Consider the following 17,906-nt stretch of genomic DNA (forward strand, 5'->3'; position numbering starts at 1 on the left):
TTATTTCAATTACAATAGATTCTGGTAATACAATTTAAAAAAAAACAATGTGCGTGTGCTTCAATTACATAAGTCGGGGAAAGTTTCTTTGAAGAAGACAATAACTCTCACTGTTTTAACTTCTCCGAATTCACCGACATTTGTTCTCGCGAAACGTAAGAAATCACTCTATCATCCTGAAAACAATAGAATGGTAAATTGATATCGTGCATTACTCATTGTAGTCCTCGAAAACAGCATCATAACGTGAGCTCATTACTCTTCTTGAAATTTTATGCTGGCCGCCTTTTACTGGCTATCTGTTGAACAGTAATTAAAGGAAAATTAACGACAATTTAAACCATGTCTTTTTGCCTAAAACACGACGCTCGATCTCTCTCGCCCGGGCATTAGGCTGGGGGTGGGAGATGACTGACATTTCAGGCTACTCGAGATGAAACAGTTTTACAATTCGGACAATGTGTTTTTATTGAAAGAATGGCCAATCCACATGTGCCTGCAGGGAATCGTCAAAACAAACATGCAGTCCAAGATGATGAATACAGCTACCATGGCTCCCTACAGGCACGTTTCATAGAGGGAAGTGACCATTCAGACTGTTGAGATTAAACAAATATATTGATCCATTCCCATCTTGTATTGTGTCGGATAATGTGCTATGTCTCCAATCAGTGCCCTTCCTTCTCTACCGCGCAGAAGCTCGGGTGCTCGTTACAGAAATCCGCGGTCGGAGGTAAGTGCAGGCGCAAAGTCGAATGGGTCGATCGGGCAGCGAATCTCTGCAAGTTACCTGGGCGAGAGAAGGTCGATTTTTCATATCTCTTTCTCGGCGATTTCTTGTACAACAAAAGATATCTCGGAAACTTATTGCTAATTATATCGCTGCAAAGTTTAGAGCCGTAGGGACTTATATGAGTTCGAACTACGAAAACACTCAATGACAAAACTATGACTTCTGACTTAGCAACAAACCATGATAATGAGACGAACAACTCAGATGTTGAAACAATCAACAGAAATTCGAAGGTGAGACAACTAACATGCAATTGGACAAGGAGGATACTCAACGAGGCAACTTGAACAATAAATATTCATTATTTTCAATATGCGCGGCCGAATAGAGACTCGGCCTGTTGAAAACACGTGCTCAGCGGGCCGCAAATGACTGACAGCGGGCGGCTTTTGCATTATCGACAGCCCTACAGCTGGATAGTTCTTGCTTCATCATCCGATGGATTTTTAATGAATCCAACATGTTCAGGTTCATTTTTGAAATTTTTGAAATGTTTCTTCCATGCATATTGTTTCAAACTGTGTCACCATTAAGTATGGACTTGAATAGAGAGGGTATAAAACCAACAGAAGCTACTATCTTTATTTCCGTAAAAGTGAAAATGCCTTTATAAAAATGTTTAATCTTTTCAAGAAACAAAATATATCTTGGGGCACGGTATTCCAAAATTTGCCTCTTAAGCACTCCCTGAACCGAAACAGATTATTCTAAGGAAATTAGTGAACCCTACCAACCACGTTCATCTAGCATATGCTATAAGTCACAACTACTTTCACTCAAGAAGACCACGTCAATTTTACTGAAATTGCTTTTATTTCAGCCAAACTGCCAAGCAGCAAAGAAAGTGCATTCCTTGAGATTTCAGACATTTCGATAACTTAGGAAGGTAGGCTTCTACTTACAGGAGTTACATATAAATATTTCTGTATCATGGCGCAGGATTGCGCACGATGAGAGTAAAATCGAAAAGGGTTATAAATAAACAAAACTAGTTAATGGGCCGATGACATGACTGCGGGGTTACGTATTGAAGCAAATAGCAAATTGAACTCTTTAAGTCGTCGATCGTAGAGCAACTAATGTGTTTTAGGATCCACGATTATCAGGTCTATGTCTTTCAAGTATTTATTGCAGTTTAGTATGTTTAGTATGTGTCTACTATGTGTTTGATATGGCGCACTGGCTGAACGACTTCAGCGGTGAGAATTTTTTCTTTTCTCGATAAAATTTCTCAAAGTTTTACAATTATGGATAGGTTAGTTTTCTATGTTCGAAAAAATGTCAAAATATCCAAAAAATGAAATTGTGAGGAAGAGGAAAAATTTTGTCATCACTTAATTACACGACATCTTTTCTAAATCATGACAAAATTCGATTGAAAAACTTATTATTCTTGAGTTCCATCGAAGCGCAAGATATTAAAGTCTGAAACTATTTCATAAATTGAATAAGGCAAATTCGATAAAATAATCAGCTGGCAGTGAAAGGGGGTCGGTTGCTGATATGGACCGGATCGAGTTCCTAGGGTGTAATGTCATTGAGTTGGACTAATCAGGACTATGGATTATGTCTTCATAAACTACTTCAACCCCGAAAAAAACAGCTAAATTACGTCGGAAACCCAAACATACTTTGCAAGTGTTCGTTTGCTATCCGGTCAGGTACGTAGTTCTGGCAAAACGGCGTTCATTTTACCGAGAATTTCAATTTCAATTTGATCGCTCGTGAGACCCCTTTAAGGCGACACAACGAGCACTGTAACATTATCTTTTATATCCTGCTTCCTGGCAGCAGCAGATAAAACTGGTAACTTAAATTCTAAAGTTATAAGATCGCTTGTTTCTATTCGTGTTTTAGCGCCGAAATATTTGAAAACTTTTCAACACATTTGTCAAGCACACGCTTGAGAAACATTTGATTCTCGAAAATCGATCGAGACATGTCTAATCATCGAGTCAATGTTCGAGTACATGTCTAATGTTCGAGTACGTGACGAGTGGGACAATCGCCTCCAGGTGATCAGACAACCGTGCAAACCACATGACGCGCGTGGGATGGGACGTTGACATGGTGGTGTCTGTTAATGGCCTTTTAATCAATGGAAATTTTCCGTTTCTAGAGAAACGGAGAGTTCAGTTTCTAAAACGAAGTCTAGTTACGTTCATATCCCACGCGCCGGGTTAGTCTTTCGCTAAGCTTGCGGTCTCGGCGAACTCTAGACAAAACAGAGAGTCTGTGGCCAGACTAGCCGCCAGTTTGTTCGCAAGCGCACGGCTAGACTACTCATTATCTACAAAAGAATAGATAGTGAGTAGCGTAGCCAATCAGAGAAAGGTATTCGTGACAACTTAGAGCTAGTGTCTACTAAGACATTTAGACTACTCGCTCTCGTTTGCAATGAGCGATAGTCAACTCGCCTGCGCCATGTAAACTATTCGCTCATAGAAATCTTGGGCTAATTGTCGAATTGATGAGTAAAATATAAATCATATAATGATAACAACCGGGGGGGGGGGGGAATTCCATATATGGGCTACATAGGTATGTGCCGCTGTGAAGGGTATGATTTTCAATTAGTTTACTCTTGGATAGGGTATATAAATCAGAGCGTTTAGGTCTAGAATAGGGTATCATTTTTTCACAAAACTGACTAGTTTGTTGAAGATTTTATCTAGACTAAGGAATCCAGGAATTGCTACTCAAAAATATAAAAAAATCAAATCGGCAAGTTTAAATTTACGCAAATCAGCCTCAACGTTGTCGGTAGATGGGGGGATTTGGACAGTTCACTCTAGTATAGGGTAGCAAAATTCAGCTGAACTAGCTCTGGTATAGGCTAAGGGTTCCAGGGTCCCAACGGCACATCCCCACCCAGAAATTCCCAAAGTATCCCCCCCCCCCGTGATAACATTGCCAAGTTAAAATCATTTTCATTGTCTCTGTCAGATATATCAGTTGTGTTAACAACAATGGCATTGTCATTGATCTTCGCTCTATTGACAATTACTGGAAGCATAGCATCTGACATTACCCACTGTGATGGATTTTCGGAAAACAACACATGCTCGCAAACGTGTTTCCAACTACCTTGCACGATGCGATGCGGCCTGTCAAACACGAAACATGATAAGTGTGAGCAGCAATGTCTTACATCGACATGTGACCTCATGGAATGTGAAGCGTCGGAAAGCTGCAAGCAGTATTGTATTGGAAACTCGTGCAACTCCATGGTATGTCATGCAGAAGTGTGCAGCCAAGATTGCACTGCTGGCAGATGTGACATGATTTGCTCATCGGAGGTAAAAGATTGTCAGCAATCCTGCATTGCTGGAAACTGCAAGTTCAAGTGTGATGCCAAAAATTGTAAGCTGGACTGTTTCCCAGGGACTTGCAGCGAGCTAAAATCATCCACCGGTAGGTACATTACCCGTCTTGATACAAAAGGCAATAGGGGCACATGTGCACTGGCTATAACGCAAGCCTATTTGATTCCATTGTTTTGTGAAACAAATAAAACGAGCTGATGACTATTGCGGGAATTTTTCTCTGGCAAATTTCGTGGTAGAAACCCGAAAATTAAATTCCGAATTGCGAACTATTCAACCGAAAATTCCGGAAATTTCAAATGGGAACAAATGGTATTGAAATTTCATTGGAAAGTATCTGGCAAGTCCGAAAATTGCCAAATTTCTGAATTACGAACCGTTTAAACGAAACTTCCGGAACTTCTGGAATAAAATTCAAATAGAACAGAAACTCCCGCTCAAACATTTGATATTCATATTGAGGTTGTCCCCTTTCCGGGAAACTGTGGAAAACGCTGTTCCATTCGCCAAATGGAGGGAATTGGGAAATTCAAACCGGAATGTTTGGTTGAATAGAAAGCACTCAGTATTTCTAATATAAAAGTAACATTCAATTATAATGTAATTTATGTTACATTATTTCTTAAATACTGTAAAAACAGTCGGACGCTATCGTACCTCGTTAACAGAGGTTGTTGATTCTCAAAAAACTCAGTTATGTTGCGTTCGCGTAGTTCAAAAATCAACGTTTGGGCGAACGGGATTGTGGAGTTTTTATAAGCCAATATCTCCTTTACTATTACACGGAAAGAGATTTCACTGGTTATTGAGTCTCCGAATTAAGATTTTGAAATATTTCGAGTAAATTTGAAGCTTCAGTGGGGTCATCAGTGATTCCATTTAACAAAATTTATCCCTTTGGCAGATGCGCCAACCAGTGTTCAAGGAAAAGATAATCAGAAAACAGGTGAAAAGTAATAGATTCATGCATCCATCTTCAAAGTTGTTTATCTTTTTTTTTTCTTTTTCCTTTTTTTTTTTTTTTTTTTTGCATAGAACGCACCCCTCACACATGCAGCTGTAATGTTCTATCACTTTGACTATAAAGCGTAGTTCACAATAGCGACATAACGACATTACATCACACTAACATAACGACATAATCGGTTGTGTCGCTACAGGCTAGTTCACACTAGCGACATAATGACATAAACAGAACGACATAAGAAGGGCGTTGTGTCGACATGTTTGCAGCGTGAACGTCCTGACATAACGACATAATAGCAACATAACGATATGAACACAACGACATAAGAAAAAAGGCTGATCTTTTCCTTATGTGGTTCTGTCTATGTAGTTGTGACGTTATGTTTCTGTCAACATCATCGACATAACAAACATAACAAAGAACTAATCAGAGCGGCACAAGAATTGTCCAACCCAGTCCGCCACCAGCATTATTGTCAAAATGGCGGCGACTGAGCAAAAATTGACTGATGTCGAGCAAAAGATATTGACGGCTCGCATGGATGAAGAAGCATTTACCAAAGCGAATCGATGCTATACAGTATTCTGTGACAAAAGTATGCAGGAATTTAACGACCAAAAGAAGAAAGAAAACGTTCCATTTTTCACCTAGCCCCGTGTATTTATGGCGATGTTCACATTACAGACATCATCATTATTATTATGTCGTTATGTTGCTGTTGTGTCGTTATGTCAGCATGTTCATACTGCAAACATAACGACATAACGTCCCTCTTATGTCGTTATGTATATGTCCTTTTGTCGCTATGTCGCTGGTGGGAAAGTAGTAAAGTGGAGTAAAGGGAGTAGTAAAGCTGCTGTCTACTACTTATTTATCTCTCACCAGATTCGCCAACTACAGTGAAAGGAGCAGATAGCCAGAACACAGGTCAAAGTCCATGCATTCGTCTTCCAAGTTATTTATTGATATATCTTCTCAATCAAAACTAAAAATCAACTGAGGAGTAAAATCGTAAAAATCTCTGCTAATTAAGACCAGATATCCAAACACCGTCACGGTCATGTCTTTTGTTTGACTTTGATGGATTCTTGATGAGTTTGAGAACTAAAATTCTAACCAGAGGACTAACAGTTTCTCTCCCAATGGCTTTTTTTTTTGACACACGAGTCCTACACGTCTCGTTTTGAACTAGGCGTTCTAAATGTTAGACGCCTGATACTTCTTAGACGCGTTGTTGTTCTGCCTGCTCCGCTCGCCGAATTTATTTTCCACCCTTGGCGGGAACGTGTTCGCATCCTACTACTGACGCCGCTCAGAGTTCAAGATATTGGTTGTGTTTTCACTAGGACAATTTTGGCTAGATAAAGTGGGAAAAGTCCGGAAATGCAGTGAAAACAGTTCGTCTTGAGTTTAGCGAGTTAAAAATGCACGCTGTTTTCGCCAGAAAAAACAAGCGATTATCTCGCCAATATGGCCGGAAATTTACGCCAAGTTATACAGTGGAACCTCGATTTAACGAACCTCTATTTAACGAAGTCCTCGATATAACGAACGATTTTCTTCAGCCCGGCCAAAATTACAGTAAAATGTATGGAGCAAAACCTCGATATAACGAACCTCGATATAACGAAATCCTCGTTATAACGAACACAATCCAGACGCCCAAACGTAAAATATACCTCGATATAACGAATAAATGTCAACACGTGACGAAAGATGAATGCAAAACAAACTAACAAGGATGACATTTCTTTAATCCTGTAACACGAGGACAACAGCCCATTACAGCTGTTTACATAATTTCATACAAACATATAAAAGCATCTACATTTCGACTTTATCCTCTTTGTCTTTTATGAGTTCTATTAACTTCTTTATCTTTGATGGCTTCTTGTGGCAAAAGAAATAAATTGCTGGAATTTCGAGTCCAATGCCCTTATTTCTTCGTTTACCAGCCACTTCCGCTGATATTTGCCCTCCGTGCTTTAAAAATAAATGGAAGACACGTGAAAGTGTCAATGGCACATGGCCCACGGTCTGAAGCGTCCCTTCTGTCCCTTCCTGGTCTTGAACCCGTTTAACGGCAACAACATGGGTGTCGTGTGGGTTGTCAGGCTCGTGCTGCAGAAAATATAGATGTAAAATCACTCAGTTTGCTCATAACCTGTCAAAACTACAAACGATTCCTTTTAAGGGCTTACCTCACAATCCAGAACTTCACCAACAGCTGCATCCCAGATATCTTTATACGCATGGTAGCCTCGAATACAAGATCGAAAAGAATATGTTGTGTTGCTCATTGCTGTCTGTTTTAAAACTCAACAAGTCGCTTCACCGTTTCGCTACCTGTCGCTAGTTTCACGGTGAATAGCGAGAGACCTTCAATTTCCTGTGAAAGTTGACATGATACCCTGTTGAGCAATCAAAAGGTGTCAGATTCCAAAAATTCCAGCACGTCCTGCAATACCTCGCCGTATTTTGTGCCTTTATATCTCTGTTGAATTTGGCACTTTTCATCGAAAGCAGTTTAATATATTGTCCTATGGCAAGCCTAGAGAGTGCAGCAGAAGAAAGCGTAACAGTTCCCGTTCCTAGTGCTTCCACATCGCGGTCGCAGTCCAAAAAAAAGAGACCAAGAAGAGAAGGGTGCTGACATTGGAAGAGAAATATAAACTGGTTAAAGCAATCAAGGATGGGGAGAAAAACACTGTCGCTGCAAAGCGTTTTGATCCTCCTTTGTCTCAGTCTACAATCTCGACCATTATGAAGAAAAAGGATGAGATTATTAGTGCCTATGAAGGAGGATTCTTCACAGACAAACGAAAGAAGATGAAGCAGGCGACTTTTCCAGATCTTGACAAAGCACTGTCTGAATAGTTTCGGAAGGTTCGAGGTATGGACATTCCAGTTAGTGGAACGCTGCTGCAAGAAAAAGCCCTGTATTTTGCACAACAGTTAGGGTATGAGAACTTCAAGGCAAGTAATGGCTTTCTAGAAAAATTCAAGGAAAGACAGGGAATTACAGGCCAAGCTGTATGTGGTGAAGAGAAAAGCGTAGATCCTGATATTGTCGAAAATTGGAGCGAGCGTCTCCCGGATATTTGCCGCAGCTATAGCATGAAGGATCGTTTCAATGCTGACGAAACAGGATTTATGTGGAAAGCTACCCCTACTCAAACGCTTAACCTGAGAGGAGAAAAGTGCACCGGTGGTAAGAGAAGTAAAGATCGCGTGACAGTCCTTGTGGCCCGCAACCAGGATGGCACAGAGAAGCTACCCCTACTTGTGATAGGGAAATATGCCAGACCCAGGTGTTTTAGGAACAGTGACATGAACTTGCTCCCCGTGACCTATGAGTCTCAAAGAAAAGCCTGGATGGACAGCGTTTTGTTTGAAAAATGGGTCCGTCAAATTGACCGACGAATGAGAGTAGCAAACCGCCATATTCTGTTATTTTTAGATAACTGTACTTCACATGTTATTGTCAATGGCCTGACAAACACAAAGCTCATCTTCTTTCCACCTAACTGCACAAGCAAGCTTCAACCGGCAGACCAAGGCATAATCCAGAACCTTAAGGTAAATTATCGCAAGACAATGATCAGGCGGATGTTACAGTGTTTAGATGACAATAAACCTGTCAAAGAAATCGACCTCAAGGATGCTGTCTTTATGATGGCCAAAGCCTGGGACAATGTAAGCACCACGACAATCAAAACCTGCTGGAAAAAAGCAGGATTCCCAGGTGAAGTAGCGGAGCCCTCACACGATCCTTTTGAGTCAGACGAGGAAGATGAAGATACCAATGAAACTGGTGTCGGTCTATGGGGAAACATTACCCACCATTTTCCCTCTCTTGCAGAGATATCATTCAGTCACTTTGTATCCCTTGATAACAATGTTGTAACCGAAAGCCAACCGACGGAGGAAGATGTAACACGGGAAGCCCTGAAGGCAGTCCAAAACGTGGAATCGATGAGTCATGAGGAAGAAGAAGATGAAGGAGATTCAGACGCAGACATCTCTATAGTGGAGCCAAAACCACTTAGTCTGGTCGAAGCTAGCGAGGCTGTGACAGGGCTTCGCAATTTGATTTTGTCATTCGACACGACAAGTGCAAAAGAAAAGGAATTTCTGCGCTCCCTTTCTTCTATGGAAGATACATTCCTACGAATGGCAACAAAACCACAGAGACAATCTTCACTAAAAGAATTTTTTTGATTAAGAGTCCTAATTGGACTAGAACAGTGTTAAAATTGTTACCGTTTTGTTTAATACCATGTTCATTTTTCTTAAACGGAGGACGCACTTTTTACTGATGACAAAAAAACCTCCATTGGAAGTAATCTTTTATTAGCGTCTCAATATAGATGTGTATTTATGTTTTTTTTATATGTAGTTTTAAGCAGTTTTGTTTGCCTGTGCAATTTCTAAGTGCCGTGGCTATGTACATATCTGTACAGTACATAGCTACATAGACATTAAAGAAAGAGTGCTTATTAGTAATTGTTCAGATCCAGAAATGCTGGGTAGTGCTACGTAACATCGATGAAAATTAATTATTAACTAACCTCGATATAACGAACATTTTGGTTGCTTTTCCGAAAATTCGTTAAATCGAGGTTTTCGATTTAACGAACCCTCGGTATAACGAACAAATTTCCCCAGTCCCTTGGCACTTCGTTAAATCGAGGTTCCACTGTACTACCTTGCGAGATGGTATAACTTGTCCTGGTAAATGCCGCAGCCAATCACACTGTGCGTAGTGACAGACGCCTGCAAAGAATTTGGCAACAGTATTTACCAGACGCTCGTATCGCGGTTTACTTTGCGAAACAGAACTTAAGCGGCAGGCGAGTTACGTTACTCCTTGTCTGGACAACTGTCATGTCTAATTGTTTTAATGGGTTTAATTTTTGTTTTAATTATTTCTATTCTTAAGGTCGCGCGAAAATAAGTGATAATAAGATACGATTTCCCTCATTTATTCAACAGAATCCGGAACCTCTCAGACTGCTTTGCACCTGAAAATCATCTACGGACTTGCTGGTTTTTTAGTAGCACTGATCATTTCTCTTGCCTGCTGGGTCATTTTCAAAAGGTCAGTCTAGTTATAGTTAATAGAAAGGAATCGTTTTGATCAAACAAAAGATCAAATAAAGATGTCAAGATTTATTTTGGAAGGTCCATGACCGTGCCCAATCTCTTGTTTTTCGCTCAAACGCTATATATCAACTACGTAACTGAAACATTCTCAATGGTTGGTACCTCAGGCAGAAGGAAACAACAGTTTTGATTAGTGCACGGTCAAGGTCAAAACAGTGAGCAAAATCATACAACAAAGACATAGGCGTAAAGGCACTTTCAGACTAGGTGGGGGGGGGGGGGGAACGTTGACCTTCTTGCCCGAAAAACTGACGCAATTCCCGAATACTCGATTGTTGAAATCGGGATGCAAACGCACTCAAATTGCATGAAAAACAAAATCGTTCACAATTCCCACATCTGCTTCAACCGTGTGGCATGATATTTTCGCGGGAGTTTAATTTCGCGGGAAAATTTTTCGCGAATTTGAATTTCACACTTTACTCCTGGGAATAATTTTTCGCGGATTTCATGTACGGTACTTGAAAGTAACAAGAACGGAAGTCATATAGTCGTTTTCGTTACACTGTTTGCAACCAATTTCATTGAAATTCAGCAATGTAAATAAAAAGAGTAAATTTTTGCGGAATTTTTTTTTGGAGGGAGTTTGTTTTCACGGGATTTAATTTTCGCGGATCAATGAAAAATTCGCGATAATTAGATCCCAGGTAAATTTCATGCCACACGGTAATTCCAATAATAGTTTTGTTCAAAGATTGCATACTCAATCAATCAATCAATCAATCAATCAATCACTCAACCAATCAATCAATCATACTCTAACAACAGTCTCAATCCGAGTATAATCTAAAACTTTTTAAAAGAAAAAGTTCTAAGAAAGTAATATTTACGAGTTTTGGAAATCACGCCAACAGCATTATTTTGTAATGTTTTCTCTCAGGTGTCGTTGCCCGAATCATTAGCGTTTTGCCCGAAAAATCACATAATGTCTGTACCTGGGGAGGGGGGGACTGCAGCCCCCCTCGCCACTCCGGCTCATACGCCCAAGAACGTTTTTGAGTTGCATAGCCATTCCACTCAATAAACTTAACTCTAGATAGTGGTTATTTAAATATTACGCAGGACGCAATTTACTGGTTTCTGATCACTTCGTTTAAAACTGTAAGCCATATTCAAAAGAACTAAAGAAAAACAACTACAAAACTGTGTCAAGGAAAAGATTATCACTACGTGTATCCCCAATAAAGATAGTGTGTTGAAACTTCAAAATATTTTATTGGGCTCCGTATGCGTGTGAGACAACATCATCACTACCAAAAAGGTTTATGTTGTTCGTAGTGTACAAAGATACAAATCAATATAAGGAGATTACAATGTTGTCACAAAGAAGGAGCAATTAATTTACAAACAAAAAATAGATTGATTATCAGGATCGGCATTTAATAGAGCACCAACCATTGCTTAAGGTAGCAACCATTGCTTAAGGTCATTCCTCACAATTGCATCGCGCATCCTTACTGCGCATAATTTATGGCGTCATTAGCGCGCCCTCGTGCACGCGCATGTTGAAAACATGACGGATTTGCCTTGATATTGATCTCTGTCAGTTGAAAAATGGCTCTAGCTCACCAACGAGCACGGGCACCCCAATTTTTTTCCAGTCATTGTAATCATCTAATCATCTAATTTCTATTACTGAAAATTGAATAAATAAGAAAAGTAGCAGATACACTGTGGTCTTTTCTATTTTGCAGTTTGGTAACCACGTCAAGAAATTTGGTTCAAATTTTTAATCAAGGAGTTAGCTTTCTGTCTGAATCAAACTTAAAATATTTGATTGTGTCCGACGCAACGTAATGACTGTAGTTTAATGCGTGTTCTTATGAGTCTGGGCTCACAAAGATTTTACAATTACTGGGAATGCGTTCCTGTAATAAGCATAAAATAATGCCAAAATGGGGCATTTTCAATGCCTCACTGCTCCTTAATGAACGTGGGCACCCCCTTTTTATTTTTATCATATGATAAATATTCAGTGGACAAAGTTTGAACAAAAATCTATTGTCACTTTTATTTCAGGGGAATTACCTTAAGGTATCAGTATACCCCAAATGACCGACCTGTTTTGTCCCCTCTTTACGTACGGTCAGTAGTTTAACCAAAACTCCAACAAAGCATATATTTTCTGATTTTCAGATGTCCAAGATATATTCATGTTGATTAAAATAATAACAGTTTTCTGAATGTACTGTTCGATATTCAAAAGCAGAAAGACTAACTTTCCGAGTTCCTTTCCGCTCGGTTTTCAGTGGGGAAAAGCGGTCAACATTAATTGACACCTTTGTCTTAAAAACTACGTCCAGTAATTTTTTAATTAATTGCCTGGTTAGTTTTCGATACGCAGTCAAACTTAAAGAGTCGGGAAGACATCAGTTACCTTTCCTAAAATGAAACATAACTTTTGAATGAGGAAAAACAAATTTCAAAACATTCCCAACTGTCAGCTGAGACTAGCCCCAGACGTCTCTCGTTTTTAAAGTAGTGAATTAGTCCACCAAGCCTCCGAAACACAAGTATACATCCACAAGCATCTCATTTTGATCTTTACAGAGCTTTTTTTTTTAATTGAAATGAAGTAAACCATTAAAGTAAGTAAAATGGAAAAAGTGTTACGTTAATTTCTTTTAATTCAAATAGATGGCGTCACCAAGAGACAGCGCCACTAAATGAAGTGCCAATAACAACCCAGCCCAGTTTAAGGGTTTACGAAGGTAAAACTCTATTTCATTACTCCTCAGAAATAAATAATCAAATAAAAAGGAGCAGGTGTTGGTCTTTCTGAGCCACCAGTTTGTTGAATTAGTTTATTAGATCTTATTAGTCGAACTTATTAGAATTTATAAGACCTTATATTGGAAAAGAAAAAAAAAGATTTTTGAGCCTTGAAGTATCAGTAGTTCGTTTAGTGTAATCGTGTAGGAGAGGATAGTTCTGAAAAGAAGGCTTGTGTTGGAGACTAACGCTTTGACAACCTGAGCAGAAGTCATCCTTAGAATCAGATGGAGTTCAGTCGGTATGGTTATCGTTCCCCTTCGTTACAATGACTGATCAGTTTAAACCTTAAGGAATTTAAGGCCGCCAAATTATTTTGCTATTCGCCTTTTGCTAGGACAAAGTCAGCGTTGCTTGGAAGGAAAAAAATGTTGCAAACCGCGGGGTTTTCTCAACCAAGAAGTTAGCCAGGCCTTAACTCACAAACTGACCCGAAGGCTTGTTAAAGCCCTCATCAGCCATTTAGTCCTTATCAGCCTTTTTATGTCTAATATCATTGTGATCACCGCCACTACTTTTTATCTCGAAGAATATGTAAGGCTCAGTGAGTCATTTTCTTTTGTAATTCCTAACTCCATCGATACGATTGACGTATTACCTAGAGGACTTGCTGGCCAACTGATTAGTAAGGTGGACTCTGTTTCTAGCAATACGGGCTCGAACCCTGGCCGGGGTCGTTGTTTTGTCATTGCGACGTGAGGGCCGGTACAATGCCGGGGCAACCCTCCGATAGACTACCATCACATCCAGAAGGGAGTAGAACATAGAGCAAAAGACTTATAGCAGAAAGATCGACTCAGACCAAGTAACAAAAAAAAAATAAAGCTTGTTTTAGTGGTACATGTAGTTAAATAATTATTACAAACTTTGTAATAATTACGGTATTTTATCGTTTTAACTCCATTTCTCCCACGTAACTTTTTTTCATTTTGCTTTTTTGCTCCTTTTTTTCTTGCTTCTCTCAAGATATTCCAATGCACCCTGCAGCAAAAAGCCAAACGTGTAAAGCCCTTAAAGACAACGTAGCAGGAGACATCAAACTTCACCACGAACCAGCAAAATATATCGGTAGGTAAATGACCTTGGACAGGGGTAGAAAGTTCTAAAATCACATGATTTACCTTTCTAACTATGTGTGTGTGTATATATATATATATATATATATATATATATAAATATGTATATATATATATATATGTATATATGTATATATATATGTATATATGTATATATAGCTAGCTAGCTAGCTAGATAGATAGATAGATAGATAGATAGATAGATAGATAGATGGATGGATAGACAGATAAATAAAAGATAAATATTCCGAGTATTGATATTCTTATTGTTGAAGAAGCCCGAATGGGCGAAACGCCTACTTGAATTAAAGACCTCCTACGAGTTAAAGTTCGCATCTTCTTCTGTTTATTCAACGTATATATATATATGTATGTATCTATGTATGTATAAATATGTATGTATGTATATATGTTCACAAACACCAGCCACACATAAACAATCTTCATGAACTCATATATACTATCACAAATGAAGACAAACTGCACAATTTAGTTGCACACCTATATTTCGAAATATAGGTGTGCAACTAAATTGTGCAGTTTGTCTTCATTTGTGATAGTATATATATATATATATATATATATATATATATATATATATATATATATATCTGACCGGATTCGCAAAAACATAGCCATAGAATTTGACTTGTCACTGATAATCTTGCTACAATTCTGTCCTAGAGTTAGCTTTCCACGAGGCTTATCGTAGCTCAAATAGCAGCAAATAACTCTCCTGTATGCCTTTTGAGGCCAGGAAGATTAAATTCACCGTCTTTTCGTTGAATCATGAATTGTACAATTTAATTAAGAGTGCTTTTAACATGAAATTGGAGTCTAAATCAACACGAACGTACAGATATCAAAACCGTGGCGGAGAGCCAATCTATTGCTTTCTAAAGGCCTGCATCGTCCTAAATGGACTGAACAAGAGCTTCCTACATCGAGAATCAATTGAAATTCAAACAAACTAGGCCATAGTTAGCAGTAAGCGAACACTCAACATGTTGTCGTTACGTCAATTATCGCCCGGAAGCCACGCAAATAAATTTCTTCCGCGCTAGCGAATCACAGACAGTTCTGATACTTAGCTAAGCCAAGAACGCCTAAAATTGATAAAACAAGGAAATTCTACTCACGATCAGCGCTTGAACTCATGTTCTTCTCTCTCCTCGTGTCCATGTCTTGCTCGCAAATAGCAATGTCCCGGATGTACTTCAATTTTGTCGAGCGCGGAATGGCACATCCAGATTTCAACAGCTTTTTTTCTTTAGCTACATCAAAGTTCAGAGCAAATGACGCCAACAGCAGCTAGAGATGTCTAGTCCATTGCACGTCTAAGCCCTAAATCGATGTGCCTAAAGAGTTTTGCTGTCTAAAGCAAACACAACATTATCGCCACAGGGCAAACGGCCTACTGTTAGGGGACTAAATGTGACCCGTACAGTTTACACATCTCCTCAGGCCCGCCTCACGTACGATAATGGACGACGCTTACTAGCAAATCGTTCGACTTGGGCCTTCATTGGACTTAATGATGTCCTCGGGCAGACTTCCTTTAGACAGCAAATACAGAACTCTAATCGGTCGCTCCTTGTCAGAGTCACCGCGCGAACTGAATTCAGACGAGTGTAGCCTGGGCTAAACGTAACGCAAATTGAAAAGGGGGGGGGGGGGTCGATAAATAATGAAAAAAAAAAAAACCTAAATAAATGAAACATGCGGTAAGGAGTTTCTACATTTTCATGCTAGGTAAGATTTACAAGCTGCTGTCATAGCGAAAGCAGAAAAAAAACAAACAAACAAAGAAATGAAAAAAAACAAATAAATAAAAAAAACACCTGATTCAGTCTTTAACACCGTTTTTATAAATCCAGACATATATTTCAAGGGAACAAGACTGCATGAACCAGAAAAGTCGAAAAACGAGCGTGTCTAATTTCTGTCGATCTTTCTAAAGCATTTAGAGTCAAACTAGGGAATTCCCTGAGCAGTTTAGGACATTCTGTGCCAATATATGTCTAAATTTATGAAAACCGTGTTAAAGACTTTTTGGGAAATCGGTTAGATAGATAGATAGATAGATAGATATATAGATAGATAGAGATATACATATATATATCTATCTATATATACATACATACATACATACATACATATATATATATATATATATATATATATATATACATACATAAATATATATATATATATTTTCTTTTTTGCCTCTCCATAGATATGCCAATCGCGAGACAATCCGTCCCTGAGGATCAAAATTACGATGACATTTCGGACAGTTTTGAACTTGATCGTGACCAAGTAAAGCTGGAACGGTTACTGGGTACTGGTAATTTTGGTCAAGTGTCCAAAGGAACTTACGGAACTTCACGATTGAATGTTGCAGTCAAGTCACTAAAAGGTTTTCTTTCTTTTTGCTTGATTTTGCTTTCATAAGTTTTTCCGCAGCGCGTAAGTCGTGAAAGTCTTCAGATTTCATTTATTTACATCATAGGTCTCATTTTGTCTGGTTTGTCGATGATATAAACATTCAATAGGAGCTTAGCTTGTGTTTTAATTAAGCTATCATTCAAAACTTGTTGTGTTTGACCAATTTGACGGTGCCCTGAAAATCTCACAGTCTTTAGCACAGTCTTTAATTTTTTCGTCGCTGAAATTTATACTAAATTGTTTTCGTCGATGTCACTGACGTAGCAGTAAAAAGATATCATGTAATATCTTTGCAACTCACTTTCTCTGATCATGAACCTTTTTCTACCCATTATTGATAGATAATGCGGAGCAGATGGACATACGAAACATGCTCTCTGAAGCAGATGTTATGAAATCGTTGCAGCCTCATCCTCACATTGTTAGACTTATTGGCTACTGCATTGAGAGAGGTATAGATCGTCCCTATTATAACGCCACATTCGTAAAGCTTACTGGTAGGTGCAACATAAAGCTCTCAAAGACTCGTCGTAGTTGTTGCAGTAAAGACCAGTAGAAATAAAAAGAACTTGATCACGATGGAAGTAGAAAAAAAAAAACACCATATGTTGCTTAAGGAAGAGGAAATCCCTGGAGTCTTTCCTGAGGTCGGGGAGCACCCAAGTAAAAGATAACTAGGCAACTTCTCCGATGGTGTCAGTGCCCAGGGGCCTATCGAGGTAAAACTCGCGTCCAATCGCTTGATAGCTAATGGCCGCACCCTCGTGAGAGCTTTCTCTGACACCTCGACCGAAGTTGCCTACAATAAAGATTACGAAGCCCCAGGGACGTCTTCTTCCTTGTTTAAGAAATGCTTATTTGGCATACTTGGCGGTCACGTTCACATTTCCAGATATTAAATAAACAAATTTTACGAGATGTTTCGCTCTTTTTATTTGAGGCAAGAATGAGATAATTATTTACTGCTACCAGAAGTATTTCGGAGATCTTTTCAGCAGCTACGTACTAGTGAGAAAAACTGATACCAAAACGGTCTATTGAATACGATTTAGAATTGAACAATTTTGTTCTCGTTTTTTTGTTTTGTTTGCTTTGACTTCCCTTTATTTGACTGCATGCCGTTTTGTTTTAACATAGAGGACTTGAGTTGGTGTATTTGCTTGCTGCCATTTTTTTTAATATTGAGTACAGTTTTGTGCAGTCCATTTTCTTATTTTGCTCGTTATAATTTTTATCATTATTCAACAAACCGTGTTAGTTGGCGCTAACCATTTTATGCATCCTCAACAAACATTGCGACGTTTTCCTGAAAGATGCGCAAAAACGATACGGAAGTCTGTAATGAATACTATATCGAG

The 17,906-nt window shown here is 38.9% G+C and overlaps 1 protein-coding gene across 6 annotated transcripts in view; it reads left to right on the plus strand.

Moving 5' to 3' along the window:
- Positions 1-83: 83 nt before the first annotated feature.
- Positions 84-17,906, plus strand: part of LOC145482800 (proto-oncogene tyrosine-protein kinase receptor Ret-like) — a 28,268-nt gene continuing 10,445 nt past the window's right edge. For 3 of the 6 annotated variants that reach the window (XR_014048819.1, XM_081461438.1, XM_081461439.1), the window contains exons 1-9: positions 84-1,679; positions 3,740-4,207; positions 5,024-5,065; positions 5,972-6,013; positions 10,082-10,187; positions 12,890-12,963; positions 13,991-14,092; positions 16,337-16,519; positions 16,890-17,000. Coding sequence is in view for 5 of the 6 variants with exons in the window: in XM_081461438.1 (XP_081317564.1) it covers positions 3,763-4,207; positions 5,024-5,065; positions 5,972-6,013; positions 10,082-10,187; positions 12,890-12,963; positions 13,991-14,092; positions 16,337-16,519; positions 16,890-17,000 (1,105 nt within the window). In the remaining variant the exon portion in view is untranslated. The remainder of the gene's footprint in view (positions 1,680-3,739; positions 4,208-5,023; positions 5,066-5,971; positions 6,014-10,081; positions 10,188-12,889; positions 12,964-13,990; positions 14,093-16,336; positions 16,520-16,889; positions 17,001-17,906) is intronic. The other 3 variants (XM_081461441.1, XM_081461440.1, XM_081461442.1) reach the window with 3 other exon arrangements.

Source organism: Orbicella franksi, chromosome 3 (genome assembly GCF_964199315.1).
Source record: "Orbicella franksi chromosome 3, jaOrbFran1.1, whole genome shotgun sequence".
Taxonomy (NCBI): domain Eukaryota; kingdom Metazoa; phylum Cnidaria; class Anthozoa; order Scleractinia; family Merulinidae; genus Orbicella; species Orbicella franksi.